The sequence below is a fragment of the Mya arenaria genome, chromosome 5 (assembly GCF_026914265.1).
Source record: "Mya arenaria isolate MELC-2E11 chromosome 5, ASM2691426v1".
In the NCBI taxonomy this organism is placed as follows: Eukaryota; Metazoa; Mollusca; class Bivalvia; order Myida; family Myidae; genus Mya; species Mya arenaria.
In genome coordinates this window covers 5,889,026-5,909,924 of record NC_069126.1, presented here as the reverse complement: position 1 = coordinate 5,909,924, position 20,899 = coordinate 5,889,026, and the positions used below count along the sequence as shown (strand labels likewise).

General features: G+C 37.2%; 1 protein-coding gene across 2 annotated transcripts; it reads right to left on the bottom strand.

The window, feature by feature from the left end:
* Positions 1–500: 500 nt before the first annotated feature.
* Positions 501–18,909, bottom strand: LOC128233536 (uncharacterized). 2 transcript variants are annotated; one of them, XM_052947252.1, is made up of 7 exons: positions 17,345–18,909; positions 16,450–16,620; positions 14,535–14,597; positions 13,937–14,101; positions 11,034–11,135; positions 7,283–7,463; positions 501–1,557 (listed from the first exon to the last, which is right to left on the bottom strand). In XM_052947252.1, exons 1-7 carry the CDS (start codon positions 17,472–17,474, stop codon positions 1,152–1,154), a joined length of 1,218 nt encoding a protein of 405 aa, XP_052803212.1. In that variant the 5' UTR covers positions 17,475–18,909; the 3' UTR covers positions 501–1,151. The 2 variants fall into 2 exon arrangements, with proteins under 2 accessions (XP_052803212.1, XP_052803213.1); XM_052947253.1 differs by lacking the exon at positions 501–1,557 and adding an exon at positions 5,362–5,721.
* Between the last annotated feature and the right edge of the window lie 1,990 nt (positions 18,910–20,899).

Genomic DNA, 20,899 nt, shown 5'->3' with positions numbered 1-20,899 from the left:
AACACATACTATCGTCTTAATATTTGACTTATTGACCTCATTTGTTTTAAATATAGTGTTCACAGACATTCTTACCGAGTTTCATGAATATCTGATAAAAATATTTATGTCATGGAAATAGTTTTTTAAAGGTGCACTCTTAACAGATTTACCGTTTTTACAACTATTTTATTTTTTGTCTTGGAAATTTTTGCGTCAATATCTGCAAACCAATGATAAAAGATTGCTGACAAACGATTAGATAGCAGATTTGCATATTTCCTTTCGAAAATTAATGTTTTATGGCCAAACAAAATGCATAAAACATTAATTTTTGAACTTAAATATAAAAAATATACGATCTAATTTTTGTCAGCAGTCTTATATCATTGCTTTCCATGGATTTTCGCAAATATTGGCTCATTCCAAGACAAAAAATTAAAAAAAAGTTGTCAGAACCTTAAATCTGTGAGAGTGCACCTTTAAATCAAAATTGTTGGCAACAACGAAATAACAGTCGGTACAGTTTTCGCCAATTTATTAACCGGAATATTTCGATGAAAACTCCAACTAAACATATAATGCTCTTTTATCAAAGGTATCAAAACAGTTTATAGTTTTATACAAATATTGTTTAGACAATGTTAACAAAATTACATCGCACACATTTCACAGATACACTTTCTTTCTGAATACAAAAAGTTTTTTCCGAATTCCCGACCTTCTTTTACTTTTCCCGCCGGACCTTATTTTTGCATATAATATTTAATATGAAAATAGAAGGATGAAGGGTCGGGACTTAGCCCCGTAATCGACCAATCCTCAGGTCTTGAAGTATCGCCTGTTCGAGTTATCGCCTTTTCGAGCTACAGAAGTTTTACTGTATTGATATCGGTACATTTTTTCTGACTGTGTATTTGTTCTTCTTTTTAGCTTATCTTTTCGATAGTGCATTGCTTCGAAAAAGCGCGTAAATGTGTAGTTTTTATAAAGCGCTTTAGTGAACGATACCTAGACAAAATGGTAACAGTTTTAAGTGTGTAATGTAATGATATTCAGAAACAAATTTACATGCAATTTAAAATAAAAAAATGTACAAAAATCCTGACCTATCCTTATTTTGGGGGGCAATGAAATCGGAAACAGACAGTTATTGTTTTCTGGCCTTAATACTATCTAATATCCACGTGACCATAAACATTTCCGGACCCCTTTTCTGGATCAACAACAATGTTCGTCTGTTTATGTAAGGTTGACACGTCATATTCATTTTCGCCCTCCTTTGATCCACTCGCTCGATCCTGATTGGGCGGCACAATTGTCACGTGATTATAAGCGTTCACTTTCGCCACCTCTCGTTTAGGTTTATCTGTTTGTGTGTTCCCCTGTTGCAAAACATCGTATTCGCCCTCAATCAGAGACGACCTGGAACGAGCTGTCTTTGGGCCGCCTCCTAAAAGCGCGTCTGATGGCGTGGCGTAGTCGTTGGCTTCCGACGATTTCAACGCGTTAAACGTGACGGAATCGGCGGTTTCCGAGTAGTTATCGGCCAAATTTGGTGACCCGCTTTTTCCATGCCTGCAATTGATATGTTTAAGTAGATTAAGTAAGTTATCATATTACAAATGACAGAAGGGAACTGCACTATGTAGGACGCTCTGTCTGTGCGTTTTCTGTTCTGTACATCAATCATTCTCCGAAATTCTGACATTCATGATGACTATTCTTGACTTGACTTTACTTGACTTGACATGACTTGACTTCACATGACGTGGCATGACTAGACTTGACTTGATTTGGCTTGACTTGACTTGACTTGACTTGACTTGACTTTACAAAAAAATGATATTAAATAACCAATTGTCCCAGTTAATGCTCGTTATAAAAATGACATATACATAAACTAATAAAGTGAACTCGCCTTAATTTAAAACTAAAAATAAAAAAATAAATAATGGATAAATACCGCATAAGGCCTAAATATGTTATATATGAACACCATGCTACTTTATCCATCAATAGTACCAAGTTTGAAATTTAATGTGGGAAAATCTTAAACCTTTAAAGGGACTCGCTCATGTTTTCGAAAACGCACTTTTTTGAAAGTCGATAAAAAGTGTGGCAAATTATTCGCAGTGTTTAAACCAAGATACCAAAAATAAAAATACCACAATTTTCATTAGCGAACGTTATAACGCTAACTTGTAAGGGTCACTTTAATGATTAAGGTTTTATTTATGTTTTCTTCTTGATCAGACCGGCATGGGTTCGCCCTCCACTATAACCAAACTACTTTTGTATGCTATAATTTCTTTCTGCAATTTCGATATCAAATAGAAAAATAGAGATAAAATTTCAGATGCATTACAGATAAAACTTATTGCTGGTCCAAGACATGGGCGAGTTCATTTAAAAGAGCGGTTAAGTCAGCGTTTGTAGGAGGAAAACAGAGCCAATACCGAAAAAGGAGTATTCTGATTAGTTAAACACCTGGGCAAGTATGGAATAACTATTTTAACAGTAATTCTTAAATTATATATACTACATACTGCCGTATGTATCATTTTAAGATCTTATCGATATAAATTCATGTTAGGCATATATATATATATATATTTGGACTTTTTTCAAGTCCTAATTTAATCCTTTTTTCTTCTTTGAACACAGTCCTAAATTGTCCATCGGTTAAAAAACAACAGTACATATGCAATTTGGCAACCTGCTTCGACATAAGGGCAATGAACAAGGGGTTCTTAGCTTAGTGTTTAAAGGACAGGCCAAGTACAAATTTGTAGATACTTGATCTCATTCATAAGGTGCTTTCGAACTGGCTGTTACATTTTGAATTGGACATGTTATAATACTTTATTGTACGTGAACCAATATCTCTTGGCCAAATAACAAAGCCAATATGACATCCCCCTTGTCGACCATCAGAACGACTGAAATCACAATAACTTCCTGTGAAATTCACAGAAACGAATTTAATGAAATTAAGATTTTCATTGGCCGTTATACACTTAAACTAGAACTCTTATTAGTAGTCAAATAAAATAAAGGAGTATTGGAAATGAGCTCTTTGATCTCTGATAGTTTAAAAGTTGTAGGATTTTATTTCTCCGTGAACGATTTTTCCAGAATAGTAAGAGAGATAATTTTATTAGAGTAAATAACGGGTTAACCGCTTAAAATAGTACACATTGACTGTTGTTGTTTTTTGTGTAATGCAGTCCTGCTTCGTTTCCCTTTCTTGCATTTTGATCTACTACTGCACCAGTCAATTGTAACCACGCCACCCCCTCCCCCAGGTCCGAGGAATAGCGGGGACTTTGACTTTCGGTCCAGCCAAGCCCGGGTAAAATCTCCGCCCTACGGGGACACACTGCTGGTAAAATCCCCGCGAAATGCCCCCGCACCCCAGGGACCCTAGGTAAGGCCCATTTCCCGCTGTTTTTGGTGTGAAGACAAAACCACCGCATTCACCCGGCACTGCGGCACTGTTAATATTTCATGACTGAATACTCGTTAAATAATGTTAAATTCTTTAGAAAAGAAGAAAGAAAGCAACTATTTTGTTGCGAGTCAGGAACATGTTTTTGCTTTTTTTTTTTTATTAAAAATTACAATTTTTTAAAGTGGGCGAATTTTTGGTACAGTACACTGTCATTTCTGTGGATTTTTCTGAGTTAGTATAGAACTTGATTTCGTTCTTAAAATAAGTATACATTATAAATCGTATCACACCGATTTTAAGGTCAGGGGTCATATTCATGAAACATATTTGTGAAAAAAATGTTGTTTTTTTTCTTATTTGAATTTAAGGATACTAACAATGTTTTTATTAACCTGATCACTTCATATTTTAAACCAGCAAAGTCGACCACTCGCCTGCGGAGACGACTGACAATACAGGGTTATTAAAGAGTATTTAATTGTAAGAACTACTTCTAGGAAACGATTTTATTTGAAGAACAGTGGCCTCCCCTGCCACGAGCATATTTTTCAAGATCAAATAATTTTCCCGCTGTATGTATGAAGTTTAACGGAAGAAAGTATCGTGGTTCCTGACGGTGTTTACCTTTCTCACTGTGAATTTTCATTCGAAAATATTAAGTATTTTCAGTTTTTTCAAGAAAAAACACATTTGCAGGCGAAAAGCGGTCCCTAACCAGTACATCATAAAAAGAATATTTGTGACATCAATGTATCAAGTTATGTATAAGAAGACGACGTTAGTCAAGGTCATATTTTCATATTTAATATCGCTTTAAGATTAAAGCGGATTCCGCATTGAAGCCGGATTTCTACGGAATGTCGTTAGGGCCATCGCCTGTGAATGTGTTGATCTGAAACGCGATACTCGAAAGTACGATGATGAAAACGCGAAACCACGAAACTACGATAACGAAAACGCGATAATACGACAGTACGATGATGATAATGCGATAAACTATCGTGTTTTCACCATCGTACTTTCGCGTTTTCACCATCGTAGTTTCGAACTGTCGTATTTTCGTCATCGTACTGTCGTGTTTTCATCATCGTACTATCGCGTTTATTGAATATTATTGAATTTACTAACTTGTCTTCATATTTGGCCTAGTGACCTAGTTTTTGACCTGAGCTGACCCATATTCACACTGGTTTTAAATATCATGTTGACAAATATTCTGACTGAGTTTCATAAAGATTGGATAAAACACTCTTGAATTCATGCATGCATTTTTTCTTGACTTGACCTAGTGACCTAGTTTTATTTACCCGGGAAAACCCTTATTCACAAAAAAGCATATATTCTTAATTATCGTGCTGAGAGATATCTTAACTGAGATTCCTGAAGGTTGAATGCACACGGATGTATTTGTAAAAGAAATGATAAACATTAACACATACTATCGTCTTAATATTTGACTTATTGACCTCATTTGTTTTAAATATAGTGTTCACAGACATTCTTACCGAGTTTCATGAATATCTGATAAAAATATTTATGTCATGGAAATAGTTTTTTAAAGGTGCACTCTTAACAGATTTACCGTTACTACAACTATTTTATTTTTTGTCTTGGAATTTTTTGCGTCAATATCTGCAAACCAATGATAAAAGATTGCTGACAAACGATTAGATAGCAGATTTGCATATTTCCTTTCGAAAATTAATGTTTTATGGCCAAATAAAATGCATAAAACATTAATTTTTGAACTTAAATATAAAAATATACGATCTAATTTTTGTCAGCAGTCTTATATCATTGCTTTCCATGGATTTTCGCAAATATTGGCTCATTCCAAGACAAAAAATTAAAAAAAGTTGTCAGAACCTTAAATCTGTGAGAGTGCACCTTTAAATCAAAATTGTTGGCAACAACGAAATAACAGTCGGTACAGTTTTCGCCAATTTATCTTCCGGAATATTTCGATGAAAACTCCAACTAAACATATAATGCTCTTTTATCAAAGGTATCAAAACAGTTTATAGTTTTATACAAATATTGTTTAGACAATGTTAACAGAATTCCATCGCCACATATCACAGATCCACTTTCTTGCTGAATACAAAAAGTTTTTTTCCGAATTCCCGACCTTCTTTTACTTATGCCGCCAGACCTTATTTTTGCATATAATATTTAATATGAAAATAGAAGGATGAAGGGTCGGGACTTAGCCCCGTAACCGACCAATCCTCAGGTCTTGAAGTATCGTGACGGAATCGGCCAAATTTGCTGACCCGCTTTTTCCACGCCTGCAATTAATATGTTTAAGTGAATTAAGTAAGTTATCATATTACAAATAAAAGAAGGGAACTGTACTATGTAGGACGCTCTGTCTGTGCGTTTTCTGTTCTGTACATCAATCATTCTCCGAAATTCTGACATTCATGATGACTATTCTTGACTTGACTTGACTTGACTTGACTAGACTTCACATGACGTCGCATGACTAGACTTGACTTGACTTGATTTGGCTTGACTTGACTAGACTTGACTTGACTTTACTTGGCTTGACTTGACCTTACAAAAAAGATATTAAAAAAAACAATTGTCCCAGTTAATGCTTTTTACAAAAATGATATATACATAAACTAATAAAGTGAACTCGCCTTAATTTGAAATAAATAAATAAAATAATGGATTAATACTGCATAAGGCCTCAATATGTTATATACGAACACCATGCTATTTTATCCATCAACAGTATCAAGTTTGAAATTTAATGTGGGGAAAATCTTAAACCTTTAAAGGGACTGGCTCATGTTTTTCGAAAATGCACTTTTTGGAAAGTCGATAAAAAGTGTGGCAAATCATTCGGAGTGTTTAAACTAAGATACAATAAATAAAAATACCACAATTTTCATTAGCGTTAATAACGCTAACGTAAGGGTCACTTTAAAACCAAAATACTTTTGTATGCTATTATTGTATTTCTTTCGATATCAAATAGAAAAATAGTGATCAAATTTCAGATGCATTACAGATAAAACTTATTGATGGTCCAAGACATGATCGAGTTCATTTAAAAGAGCTGTTAAGTCAGCATTTGTAGGAAGAAAACAAAGCCAATACCGAAAAAGGAGTATTCTGATTAGTTAAACACCTGGGCAAGTATGGAATAACTATTATAACAGTAATTCTTAATTCTTAATTCTTCTTAGTAGTCAAATAAAATCAAGGAGAATCGGAAATGAGCTCTTAGATCTCTGATTGTTTAAAAATTGTAGGATTTTATTTCTCCGTGAACGATTTTTCCAGAAGAGTAAGAGAGATCATTTTATTAGAGTAAATAACGGGTAAACCGCTTGAAATAGTACACATTGACTGTTGTTGTTTTTCGTGTAATGCAATCCTGCTTCGTTTCCCTTTCTTGCATTTTGATCTACTACTGCACCAGTCAATTGTAACCACGCCACCCCCTCCACCAGGTCCGTGGAATAGCGGGACTTTGAATTTCGATCCAGCCAAGCCCGGGTAAAATCTCCGCCCTACGGGGACACACTGCTGGTAAAATCACCGCGAAATGCCCCCGCACCCAAAGGACCCTAGGTAAGGCCCATTTCCCGCTGTTTTTGGTGTGAAGACAAAACCACCGCATTCACCCGGCACTGCGGGGTCACACGGTAAAAAACTCGGCCCATTTCCTGGCTATCCCCGGTATAATCAATTAAAACAAAAACGATATCTGGTTCATGTCAAACCATTTGGACACAAGTCAGACTGCTGGTTTACCATGGCCGAGTATCTTTTTTGAAAGAACTTCTGGTAAGTTAATAATATTATATTAGTTATAAATATGAGTGTACACATTACCTATTTTGGCGACAACAACAGCGGCAGACGGCGATCACAACAGCAAGAAGGACAACTGCCCCGGCGCAGACCAGCGGAATAAGCAAATTTTTATCCATTCCTCCGTGTGTCGTGTGGGAAGAGTAGCGCTTAAACGGGAATGTTTTGTTCCCAAAGTACCGCACCACAGGCGCTAGACTGCCTACATAATAATAAAAAATTGTAAGGTTAGTCCTGGAATTTTGAATATTTTGACCTTGGCTTTTCTGGCATGAATAAGGATTGTCCTTAGCCTTACCAAAATAGTCAAGGCTGTAATAAATGGTATCAAACGAAAAATTGGGTTAAGGATGTCAGCGCTACTGCCAGGATTTGAAAAGGCCAGGGTGCTAGGTCTTTTTGATGCGCATTAAAAGAGCCGGATATAGCTCAAAAAGTGATAAGTAAACAGACAATTATGCAGTTGTTTTTCTTTACCAGAGGTAAGATCTTGCTGTGTTAACGCTAATCTACCGTATCCACAAATGAAACAAGTTTTTGAACTACTAGCTTAATGCTAAATTTGGCCTATGATGTACTTTTAAGTGCTTACAATTTAGCAGACCTCGAAAAATGTTTCTTCAAATCTGAGATGATCACCTCAAAACAGAATTTCGACAAGTATTGTTATTTTAGAAAATATATCGAATAAATAAAAAATCTGAATCGAAGGATTTCACAAGCATAAGCTCAACTATTTTTATTGTAAGAACTGACAATGTAACTTTTAAACTGTTAAAGATATGCCTTTAGATATGTACACAACACTGTACTGGGGATAGCCGTATTATGTACTGAGGATAGTTTCATAGTTGAGAAATGTGTCCTGGTGATAACATGTAAAATGGGACAAAAATTGATAGTAACACTGTTAATATACAATATACATGTATGTCTATTTCGAACTTTTATACAATCTGCAAAAAGTGAGAGTACAATTTGATAAGAAATTATTGAGCAAACTAAAGTTAACAACGAGTTTGATCCATGCTCTCCTAAATGAACGTATATATGCAAGCTGCTTAAATATCAGGGTTGGTCACAAAACATACTTTCTCAATGATGTGAACGAGCAGAGACCATTATTCTGTTCTAAGTAATAGCAACATCGACCTAAGCTTAGAAAAAAGCTTCACGTATTCCAAATTTAATCACAATATCTCATTCCCTACTGATGACTTTCTGTGTGCAAAAACGTACCTACTTGATTTACAAAGCAATACTATATATATACATAGCAAACACCTAATAAATTCTACGGCCATTTGTTTTGTGTTCCTCAATAAATCAGATTACCTGCGAATTTCATATATTTAGATATTTGCGACTCGAACGTTGATGCTTGTGAAAAACATACCATGGTTAACTAAACTATATGAATGAAACAGTTTTAAGTACATACAGATACAAAAAACAACAACTTTTTATTGCTCTATTCCTTCGATATGGGCAACATCAAACAATTTCCCTCGAGCTCGCGTATAGGTAAATGACCGTATTCATTATCATAGTCTCGTTTTTCTTAATACTTGTACATCGTTACTATCCTCAGTCCACTTGATAGCTATCCCCTGTGCAGTTATTTATTTGCTTCACCTATCCTCAGTACACCGCCAGGGCACCAAAAAGTATGAGTATTTCCGTAACAATAAAACAGATCGTATTGATATCTTACACATTACTACATAATGTAATTACAATGAAATCGCTCTATTCAGTTTTTATTCTTATTTTAAATTTGTTGATTTATGTTTGAAATAGTACCACATAAATGAACATTTGTGAGCGATCATGCAACTGTCGGCGAGAATTGGGCTATTATACAAAAGAGGAGACACATTTCCATCATAGTCCTATATTGCACAGGATCAAGTTATTCGAAACTCTTTGATTTTGATAAATATATACCTATAAAATACGAAAAAAAATGATAGAAAAATGTCCATGTGATAAAATCAAACGCTTATCGATTTATCACTTTTTGAGCTATATCCGGTGTCCGTTACCCTACAGTGTTAATGGGGCACTTGCAAGGGCTATATTGTTCAATTCTTATTGTGCTTGTGTTGTAACTATTTTTAATACTAATGCAGTAATGGTTTGTTATGAATACCTTAGCTGTTATCTTTCCTTCAGTGTCAAAATGGTGTATATTTATTATATTTATACTTATTTCTGACAATTGACTATATCTAACAAAAGAGCACAGCATGGTGTAGTAAAAAGGCAGCAGGGTGCTGGAAAATGGCAGCGGATACCCAATGCTGCTATTAAAGCCTAGCTGGACAACTGGACTGTTTATGTACCAGTCAATTGTAACCACGGCCCCCAGGTCCGGGGAAAAGCGGGGAATTTGAATTTCCGTCCAGCCATTCCCGGGTAAAATCCCCGACCTGCGGGGACACACTGCTGGTAAAATCATCGCCAAATGCCCCCGCACATCCGGGACATCAATGGTAAGACCCATTCCCCGCTATTATCGGCACGCAAACAAAACTACGTATATCGCACTCACTCGGCACCGCGGGGCCACCTGGAAGGAAAAAAATACAGCCCATTTCCCCCGCTATCCACGGTATACCCCTGGACCGGGGACCGGGGGGGGGTGTGGTTACAATTGACTGGAGCATTATAGTTATTGGAAGTGCTTTTGTTTGGCAGTTAGTTAATAGGTACACAAGAATCTTCTTCCCTTTCTTTGATTGGAATAAACGCTGTAAACTTGTTAGGTTCTAGAAGCTACCCGATTGATAAAGTAGGGATGGCAACAAGTAGTAAAATTAATACTCGAGTACTCGGACGATCGTTCGATCGAGTACTCGGGTACTCGATTACTCGGTAAAAAGAATATGTGTTCGCGAATACAAGATTGTGTATACATGTATCGTTAAAGGCGTTTATTGTGCGTTGGTCGTATTACTGGTCATTTTCACCTTTAAAGTAAACTTTCATTACGTATTTTATCAAAAAATGATATAAAACGAAAACAAATGTGGTTTCAGGCTTTTAATTTGTTTTATTCGTTTTATTTTATACAAGTATGCACTGCAGAAATGAAAAACAATCAGAATTACAATGAACGAAAATTAATAGCATACATAAAAAGTGAACGAAATTCAATACGAAGTTCAGTTGTTCAGTTGTTTACTCTACAAATTATTTTTTTTAAAATGATAGTTTTTCGTACTGTGTAATTGTTGTTTATGTCATTAATAATCATAATTATTGATTTGAAATATCAACCAATCAAGTGTGATAATCATTGCAAAAATAGTTAAAATACGCCCATTAAGAAATCAATTCTCGTAACGGTCGATACCCTTTCGCTCGTTAGCGTCCATTGTTTGGTGAAAGGTCTCTAATTGGTATACAATAGAATTGTGTAGGTTAATGTACCGCTATCAAAACTTCGCTAATTGACATCAGTGCTAATTTGAAATAGGGGTCCTTTGTTGACAACTATCACAACAACAGCCAACTAATTGATTGAGGTCAATTGTACACACAGCGGGGATAAGAGGGACAGTAAATTGTCCTATTGGCAACTAACCAGATCTGATATTTTGTCTGTAAATCGTGTATTTGGTGATTTTTAAAGATTTTTTTTTATTTTTTTCCGAGTATTCGAGTAGTGATTTGGTACTCGAGTACTCGGACGTTCGATCGAGTACTCGGGTACTCGTTGCCATCCCTAATAAAAAGTATTAAAATGAAACGAACGCAAATAATCTACCGTTAACGCATTTGAAGGGGTGACTGTTTGTACAGTTGTCTGTCTGAATTTCCCCTGTCTCTGTCAGAATGTAGCAGAGAATCTGAACATCCGTGCCATCAGCTGTTGGGAGAGAAAATAAGTTTTAAACATGGATGTGCATGTTCGAACTATCATTGATACGCTCAGTAAAAACCATTGATGAAATAGTGAGAGTAGTCCATCTTAGAATTTGTGGGTTGGTGGTATCGGCATCAGTCTCCTTTCTCATGGCCTCTCAAAATGGACATCTGGGGCTTGTTTATGAGAGTTTATCAAGGTCTGCCTGCGCCCATTGACTGCAATATGGCTTGGTCCCGCCGTGACGCCATCACGATTCTTATTGTGTTTTAAATGCCATAATTGACATGCGACAGAAGTGACAGCCATTCAAATCTGGACATTGGAAGACTTGAAGAAACAAAGTGTGTTCCTTAACGTGCTCGATGTAGAGCACCCATACACGGGATACAACTTTCCTGGGTTGAGCCAGTATTGATGCCCCTTTTCCCCACTTCTACCCTTTAAATGCTGAGCGCTAGGGTACCTTATTTTAACGTCTTCCGGTTTGACGCTGAGCGCTAGGCAAGGGGGCTACTGGTACAATATTGTAACGTCTTTCGGTTTGAACCGACGACCTTCGGACTCTCTACCACTGAACTATGGGGCGGTATTCAATATCGTTCTCATCATTGACCTTAGACACGCCTCACTGAATCCATTCACTCCATTGGTCAGTTATTTTTACAGTCCAATCAAAAGACTTGGATTCCATTAAATCTTAAAAATAAGTTAAATCTAAAGTGATTATTGAATCTGTTCCGGTCTCAAGAATAAAACGGAAGTGAATAAAAGATGGTATGCACAATCGATGCGCCGGATGCACCCCCCCGATCCGCTAGTTACAAATCATTATAGGTTACACACCACCATTGTTATTCCCTATGTAATTTAATGTAAAATTATAATTTTTAGACAACATTTAAAGGCATTTCGAGCGAATGCAGGCTATGATAACCACATATATTCTTAAAGTACAAGCTTTAAATTACCTTTTAAGCCAATAAATAGGGGAGTCAAGTTATTCCAAAGAAAAATCACTCCACTTGAAAAACAAACTCTAAAAATTGCACCGTCCGCCATGACAGATCTTCCAAAATGACCTTTCAACTATAGGGCAGCGGTTTATGCTTTAATCTCTACTCTAAATGATAAATCAAGCAAGAATAGATACTTAAGGTATAAAAGTTTCAGGAATATTGATAGTTTTGATTGACAGTGTATTGAGCATGTGAAAACATGTCTATCAATCATAAGAACATTTTTTTATATTGAGAATTTTCCACACAACGGAAATACATATGACGTTATGGTGACGTCATTCCTATATAGCTCGCATTCAGATAGTTCACATGATCTGCGTATTCTCTGATCTTATTGAATAAATAAGGATAAAGCTAATCGAAGTTACAATAATGAAACCAGAAGTCCCAGTTTGAAAGAGAAGTTTAAAAAAACCCATAACAGTTGTTTTAACACAACCTGATTTATAAATATCATCCGGAATTATTTCAATACTTTTTACGGCTGAAGTCCATCAAAGTTAACATAAAGATACCACAAATCCATGTTTTAAAGGGGAATCATGAATTTCAAAAACAAAACACCAAATTCCTTAAACAAAGCTGTATGTTGTAGAGCTACCGGAAGTAAATACATAAATCAGACTGGGGGGGGGGGTTCTAAATTAACATAAGAATATCAGAAATCCCACTTTAAAAAAATAATAATCTTAAATCAAAATCAAAAACAAACAAATAAGCATAACATATAAAACGCACGTTTATTCCAATTCCGAGGTGTTCTTTTTTATCAATACCATAAAATTTTAGTATTACCACCATGCACCATCCCCATCTTAATGAAACCAATTAAGAAGCGGGCATATTCGAAGGGTGACTATATTGCAGCGGTCTGGTTAGTGTGTCATAATGAAGTGATTTATTAGGTATAGTGGTCATATTTGATTGACATATTTGTTACAGATGTGTGGAAAATACTACTACTACTACTACTGCTACTGCTGCTGCTACTGCTACTGCTACTGCTACTACTACTACTACTACTACTACTACTACTACTACTACTACTACTGCTGCTACTACTACAACTACTACTACTACCACTACCACTACCACTACCACTACCACTACTACTACTACTACTACTACTACTACTACTGCTACTACTACTGCTACTACTACAACAACTACTACTACTACTACTACTACCACTACCACTACCACTACTACTACCACTACTACTAGCTGCTGCTGCTGCTACTGCTACTACTATATTTTGACCTTTTTCTGAACAGCGTTTGCATTTTAACAACATGGCAAAGAAAGCATCATGTTGCCTTAACATCTGTTGAAAAAAGGGCTATCACGAGAAGTTTCTCTGTTATATTTCTTTGACGAATAGGCGACTAAGAAAGTAGGCATTCGGAACTCCTCGGCCATTTTTATCGAAAACAATCTCGGATGTATGCCGGTATATCAGTTGAAGTTCGTATTTTTGTTTAATTATATCATTAATTAAATGTAGTGTTTTAGATTTGTATGTATTGATCTAAGTTTAAATTGATTGCCAATGAAGTGTTTTATTGCAAACGTAATTAAGATTCCAAAGAGTTAAGTCATAAAGTTTAACTACTACGCGATCTACTTGCAGCGGACTTAAACGTACCAATTTTTGAGTATGTAAACCGTACAAATACATCCGAAGTTGTATTCGATACAAATGGCTGAGGAGCTTCGAATGAAAAAGTAGGATATAAATCATGCGGGAAAGCAACGGTGAATTGTATAAAAAAAAGTGCATACCGTTTATAAACTCGCCAGGGTCAATGGTGTCGATCCAAAGACTGGAGTTTAATTGATCGCGCTCCTGCGCCGTATGCGATATGTTGGATGCCGTTACGCTCAACATCGGAGCTTTATCGCTACACGTTCTTTTCGCATCAGCATATGTTATCTGGCCAGTAACATCTGGAGAGAGAAAAGAAAAGAGAACACCCTCATATTGGCTTATATGTGTTCTACGGGGGCACGGGATCGCTCTAGCCTACTCCAGTATATGTAAACATGTATAAAAGACATTATGATTTCAATAATTATTCAGCTGGGTGGCCACTCGCGGAGACCGTTAAGACTGCATGGTGAAAATCTAGTCAAGCGCCTTTGCCTACGCCAAGGAAAGAACTTTCTGCTAAGCCAATTAAGGGGAAATATGTCTGCTATAAGTTCGCTCAATTATTAATCGCATATATGTTATATAAAGGACAATTGACATATCATAAATATAAAATAAAAAGAAATCTAGTCTGAGTCTAGATTCAGACTATTCGACCGTTGACATTGTTCAACGCATTTCTTTACTACATTTAAAAAACAAACATGTATAAACAGATTTGAGACTTACCACCCCCACAAACCACATTTGCTTTATCTGTTGAGTTCAGGTAAAGGACGCCATGCCACCTCCCTGAAAAATACAATTAAATTACCCGGCATGCTGTACTGTTCATTACTTTTAGTATTTGGTTACAAGATTCTTCAAGTTCTCGAGGTGATTTTAAGGGACTCGCTAATTCTTTTTGATCAAAATATTGCTTTCACGGTAATGCATCTGAAAAAAAAACTAATATTATTATAATTTACACCTTGTTACCGAAATTGCAGGAAAAAACAACACAATTAAAGTATGGAAAAATGTAGATGTAGTGGGGAGCGAACCCACTCAGGTACCGTAAGATAATTAGAAAACTTAATACACCAAAACCACTGGCCCACACTAACTCATATTAAAGCGTGGGATAATTTAACCTTTAAGCCATTTGTTAAATTGCGTTTCTAATGCTGTTCAAAACGTGAACTTCAGCATATATCAACATTTGTTGAAGGGCTCAGCCGTCAGTCGTTGTCGTTGTCGTGGTCGTCGTCGTCATCGTCATCGTCATCATCATCATCATCATCAATCATCCATCATCCATCATCCATCATCATCATCATCATCATCATCATCATCATCATCATCATCATCAAATCATCATCAAATCATCATCAAATCATCAAATCATCATCATCATCAAATCATCATCATCAAATCATCATCATCATCATCATCATCATCATCATCAAATCATCAAATCATCATCATCATCAAATCATCATCATCAAATCATCATCATCAAATCATCATCATCATCATCATCATCATCATCATCAAATCATCATCATCATCATCAAATCATCATCATCATCATCATCAAATCATCATCATCATCATCATCATCATCATCATCATCATCATCATCATCATCATCATCATCATCATCATCATCAAATCATCATCATCATCATCAAATCATCATCATCATCATCATCAAATCATCATCATCATCATCATCATCAAATCATCATCATCATCATCAAATCATCATCATCATCATCAAATCATCATCATCATCATCATCATCATCATCATCATCATCATCATCATCATCATCATCATCATCATCATCATCATCACTACCACCATCATCATCATCATCATCATCATCATCATCATCAAATCATCATCAAATCATCATCCGTCGTCATCATCCGTCGTCATCATCATCCGTCGTCATCATTCGTCGTCATCATCCGTCGTCATCATCCGTCGTCGTCATCCGTCGTCATCATCCGTCGTCATCCGTCGTCATCATCCGTCGTCATCCTCCGTCGTCATCCGTCGTCATCATCCGTCGTCATCATCCGTCGTCATCCGTCGTCATCATCCGTCATCATCCGTCGTCATCCGTCGTCATCATCCGTCGTCATCATCCATCATCATCCGTCGTCATCATCCGTCGTCATCATCCGTCGTCATCATCCGTCGTCATCATCCGTCGTCATCATCCGTCGTCATCATCCGTCATCATCCGTCGTCATCATCAGTCATCATCCGTCGTCATCATCCGTCGTCATCATCCGTCGTCATCATCCGTCATTATCCGTCGTCATCATCCGTCATCATCCGTCGTCATCATCCGTCATCATCCGTCGTCATCATCTGTCATCATCCATCAATCGTCGTCATCATCCATCAATCGTCGTCATCATCCATCAATCGTCGTCATCATCCATCAATCGTCATCATCATCCATCAATCGTCATCATCATCCATCAATCGTCATCATCATCCATCAATTGTCATCATCATCCATCAATCGTCATCATCATCAATCATCATCATCATCATCATCATCATCATCATCATCATCATAATCATCATCATCATCATCATACACAACAACACTACCACATTATCGCATTTTTAAACCTATTCATACCGTCCCCATTCACTCGTCCGACTACTTCTAATCCCATCAGCCAAAGAGGCCCTGTAGACCCAACAAGTCGAATCCTTTCCTTTGGGGTGCTCCCTAGATACATTTCGGGCAAGGTTGTATTCGTCGTTCGGCATGCATTGTGAGCATCTGTCCACATTTTGTCTTGGAATCCTTGTAGAAGAATGCAAACATATGATTTAGATTGTAGCCTTCCAATAATTATTATGACGTCATAACTGTGAAGTTACAAATCTTTACGATTAATCGCGGTACTTATTTATTGCTGGTTTCAGTGACTAAAAATGCAGGTTATAATCTAAATTACATATGTGTCCAGTCAATATCGGTGAAATATATCAATATAATACACCAGACTTAACACATTCTGACTTAATATAGCCAATATCAGGGGCGGGTCCAGGATTTGGCGTAAAAAGTGGCGTAACTTAGAGGCATAAGTTTTTGACTTGCACCCCTCCCTCAGAACATATATTTTTTTGGATTACAGTGTTGTCGGGGGGGGGGGGGGGTCCGGGTAACTCCATCACAAAATTTAATCAATTGCTATTCCGAAATTATGCGGTTTGTGCGTATTTTATTACTTTTTTCTCCCATATTGAAATAAAATATATATCCTTGGGCGATCGAAGGGGGGTGGGTGCACCGGGTGTGACCCGAACGCCCCCCCCCCCCCGATCCGCTTGTGAATATGATATTGTGGGAGAGCCTCAAATTCAATAAACGTATTTTTCAGTTTTGGGGAAGGATACGTATGGTCAAAGTTGCGCTCCATCTGCAGCCCATGTAAATACATTAAGTCTTGTTCTTTCATCTCTTTAAATACCAATTTATTTACAGTTTATTGTGAAGTACGAGCTGTAAGTAATAAACATACCGGATGTTTGAGCAAAGGAGACCCAGAGAAGACAGCCGACCGCCAGAAGCGTCACCTGGGTGCCGCCGGCCGATCGGTCGCCACCCAACTTTCGGTGGCCAACCAGCGTCCCGTGACAACCGCTACCCATCTGTCACTTCCGGTTATGACGAAGCGTGGTAAATTTTCGGAGTATGACGTTTTTTCCCAGCTTAGGCCCAATATAAGCGTTTGTACATTCACTGTTAAGCATTAAGTACGTACACTTTCAGTACCTGATAAGTTGTGGTCATTTAAAATAGTTTAAGCTGTTCGTCTCTGGCTTATGCATAGAGTTGCGTTCCATGATCAGTTTAGATTGTGAAGTTATATTAAACGTATATTCACATACGGTTGAGACGCTTTGGTAACCCAGCGGGTTACTTTTATAGTATCTAATGTGCTCACTAGGTAGTTTCTTGCGCGGTCATTAGCCTGTACCTTGCATGGTCACTAGGTAGTCTCTTGTGCGGTCACTAGCCTGTACCTTGCATGGTCACTAAGTAGTCGCTTGTGCGGTCACTAAGTAGTCCATTGTACGGTCACCAGGTAGTCTTTTGTGCGGTCTCTAGCCTGTACCTTGCGTGGTCACTAGGTAGTCTTTTGTATGGTCACTACTTCAACCCTTTTATGGTAACAAGGTAGTTTCTTGTACGGTCGCAATGTAGTCTCTTGTGCGGTCACAATGTAGTCTCTTGTGCGGTCACAATGTAGTCTCTTGTGCGGTCACAATGTAGTCTCTTGTACGGTCACAAAGTAGTCTTTTTTATGGTAACAATGTAGTCTCTTGTACGGTCACAATGTAGTCTCTTGTGCGGTCACAATGTAGTCTCTTGTGCGGTCACAATGTAGTCTCTTGTGCGGTCACAATGTAGTCTCTTGTGCGGTCACAATGTAGTTTCCTTTGCGGTCACAATGTAGTCTCTTGTACGGTCATAATGTAGTCTCTTGTGCGGTCACAATGTAGTCTCTTGTACGGTCACAATGTAGTCTCTTGTACGGTCACAAAGCAGTCTTGTTGTGTGGTCTATAGCTAGTATCTTGTGTAGTCACTAGGTAGTCACTATGTAGTATCTTCCGTAGTCACAAGGTAGGATCTTGTGCGGTCACTAGGTAGAATCTTGTTGGGTCATTAGGTAGTATCTTGGGTAGTCACTAGGTAGTATCTTGTTGGGTCATTGTGTAGTATCTTGTGTAGTCACTAAGTAGTATCGTGTGTGGTATCTATCTAGTATCTTACTTGGTCACTCTCTAGTACGTGAACTTTGGTCCTGATTGTGACTGAGAATGGTCACGGTCACGTTTGAGAAGTTAAATATCACTTCCTGATTAGAGATTAAGCCTCATAAAACGTAATATCCCAAAACAACCCGATTTAATAAATGTAGCATCCAGGTTTATAACACTTGAATTGTCCTTCATAAATACATTTTCCTTAAGTCAATCGAAGACACTTTAGCTGCATATCCTCCTACATATATCATATCATATACAACTTCTTAGATTGATAAATTTGTTCACTACTGATTCGTAACTAAATACGCGCAGTTCATTACATTAGACTATAAATATAACGCATTCTTCTGTTACAAAATCACTGTAAAATAGATATACATGGTGATGTGATAATTTTATTTCCGTTACCTTCCTTAATAAAAGGGACTCGCTCATGGTTTGCAAAATGCATTTTCTTTAATTACGAAATAATGGTGGACTAAACAGGCGCGTAGGGAGCCAATTGACATTTTGGCCACGGAAGTGGTGGGCTCAGGAGCGGTGTCCCGTCCCCTCCCTTTTAGTAAAATGGACTCGTTCAGGCCTGACATAGAAAGACATAGAACATAATACTTCCGTGTGACAATGTGTTCTAAATGCTTGATGCAATGCTAAAAAGTCATTTAACGTTCAAAATAAAGATGTTTTGTTAATAATTAATAAATAATGTATCTAAATAAAAAGACAAGAATGCTGAACAATGTTTTTAAAACTTTTGAAAACTCTTACTCCCAAATAAGATATACCTTTATTAATGGAATTGTTTTAATATTCTAAAAAAGTGAATAAATGTCGAAAACAATTGCTCTTAATATGAAGGATACCGAGTTAACTTTGAAAGAAATGAGCATAACACACGGTATTTCTTACCTTATGAGACCCATAGTAGATCACAGTAAATCTTTTAGCATTCACCAAGCATCAAGAGGCTACGCTACACCATATTTATTGCGCTACAGCACTGCTGCTGGACCAAATGTATGCATAGTCTGAACATATTTCTCTGAAACAGACTTCCATTGTTAACACATTTATTGACTATATTTGATAAGAACATTTGCTACTGTTACCAGGGGCGCTCCGATCCCTGGGAGCACAAATGTTCGGGGGAAATAAAAGCATGTAAAAGGAGACTTCATTAGAAACAAGACATAGTTTATATTGCGTAATTGTTCCCAGGTTCCACGAATCTAACCACGTAATAGCTGCCCTCTCGCAGATAGAATGAGCCGACTTTTACGTTGATGACTGAAAACCAGTAATATAAGACTGCTGGCAGAAGCATATCGCAGTATTTTTCATATTTACGTTTGAAAAAGATGTTTAATGCCAAAGAACTCATTTTTTTTTAAAAGCGTTAGCCAAAAAAACTTTAATTTTCGAACGTTTATATTAAAACCTATCAACGGTTTTCAGATATTTACGCAAAGATTGGTTCTTTCCAAGACAATCAAATATTAAAATTTGTCAAAATGGTCAATCTGTGAGAGTGCAGCTTAAATGTGGTCGAAACTGCTCGTTCATGTATCGGCGTATTCAAGTAGTCAGTCACCTAGATAAGTCATTTTGGCACTGGGTCCGTCGTAAGACGGATTTAACGCACCATTTAAAAAAAACGCCAATAATATTTTTATTTTATTTCATTTTTGGAGGGAGGGGGGGGGGCATGACCAAACTCATACTTTCTCGTAAAGCAATGTTGCACCGAACAACGCAAAGAAAACATGTTTTTGTATGTCTGACAACTCTCGGAAGACTGTTCAAAGACAGACAAGTAGGTTTTCTCTGGGTACTCCAGTTTCCCCCGTAATACGAGACCACTTTCTCGCGTAACATCGTGCCAACGAGAATGTCTCAGCATAGGTTAATATAATTTTCTTAGCAATCGATGGAAATAATGAACGGTTAATCTAAACAAATATTATCCTAAAAAAAGAAAGAATGAAGTTATGACCACTGCATTGTAATTATAACTTATGAGGGCAAACAGATTGACCTTCGCCCGCTCCTGTTTTTAAATGCGTATTTTTATATAGTTTAGCCAAAACCCGTAGAACAAAACATTAAATGGCTGTGGTCACAGTGGTCTGGTTCATACTGTACATTCTTGCATGCAGTACTCCTCGAATAACTGAGTCATAGCTGCTACACGCACACCCCAGCACTCAGGTTGCTTCGGTAAAACATTATGGTACGCACTCTTGGATAACTGAGTCTTAGCTGCTACACGCACATCCCATCACCAAGGTCGCTTTGGTAAAA

Excerpts from the sequence above, each read along its gene's own strand:
- LOC128233536 (XM_052947252.1), bottom strand. The coding sequence starts at position 17,474 with ATGGGTAGCGGTTGTCACGGGACGCTGGTTGGCCACCGAAAGTTGGGT. Across the intron at positions 11,136-13,936 it reads CCCTGGCGAGTTTATAAACG|CTGATGGCACGGATGTTCAG; the intron begins GTATGCACTTTT and ends CTCTCCCAACAG. Across the intron at positions 1,558-7,282 it reads TGTTGTTGTCGCCAAAATAG|GCATGGAAAAAGCGGGTCAC; the intron begins GTAATGTGTACA and ends TATCAATTGCAG.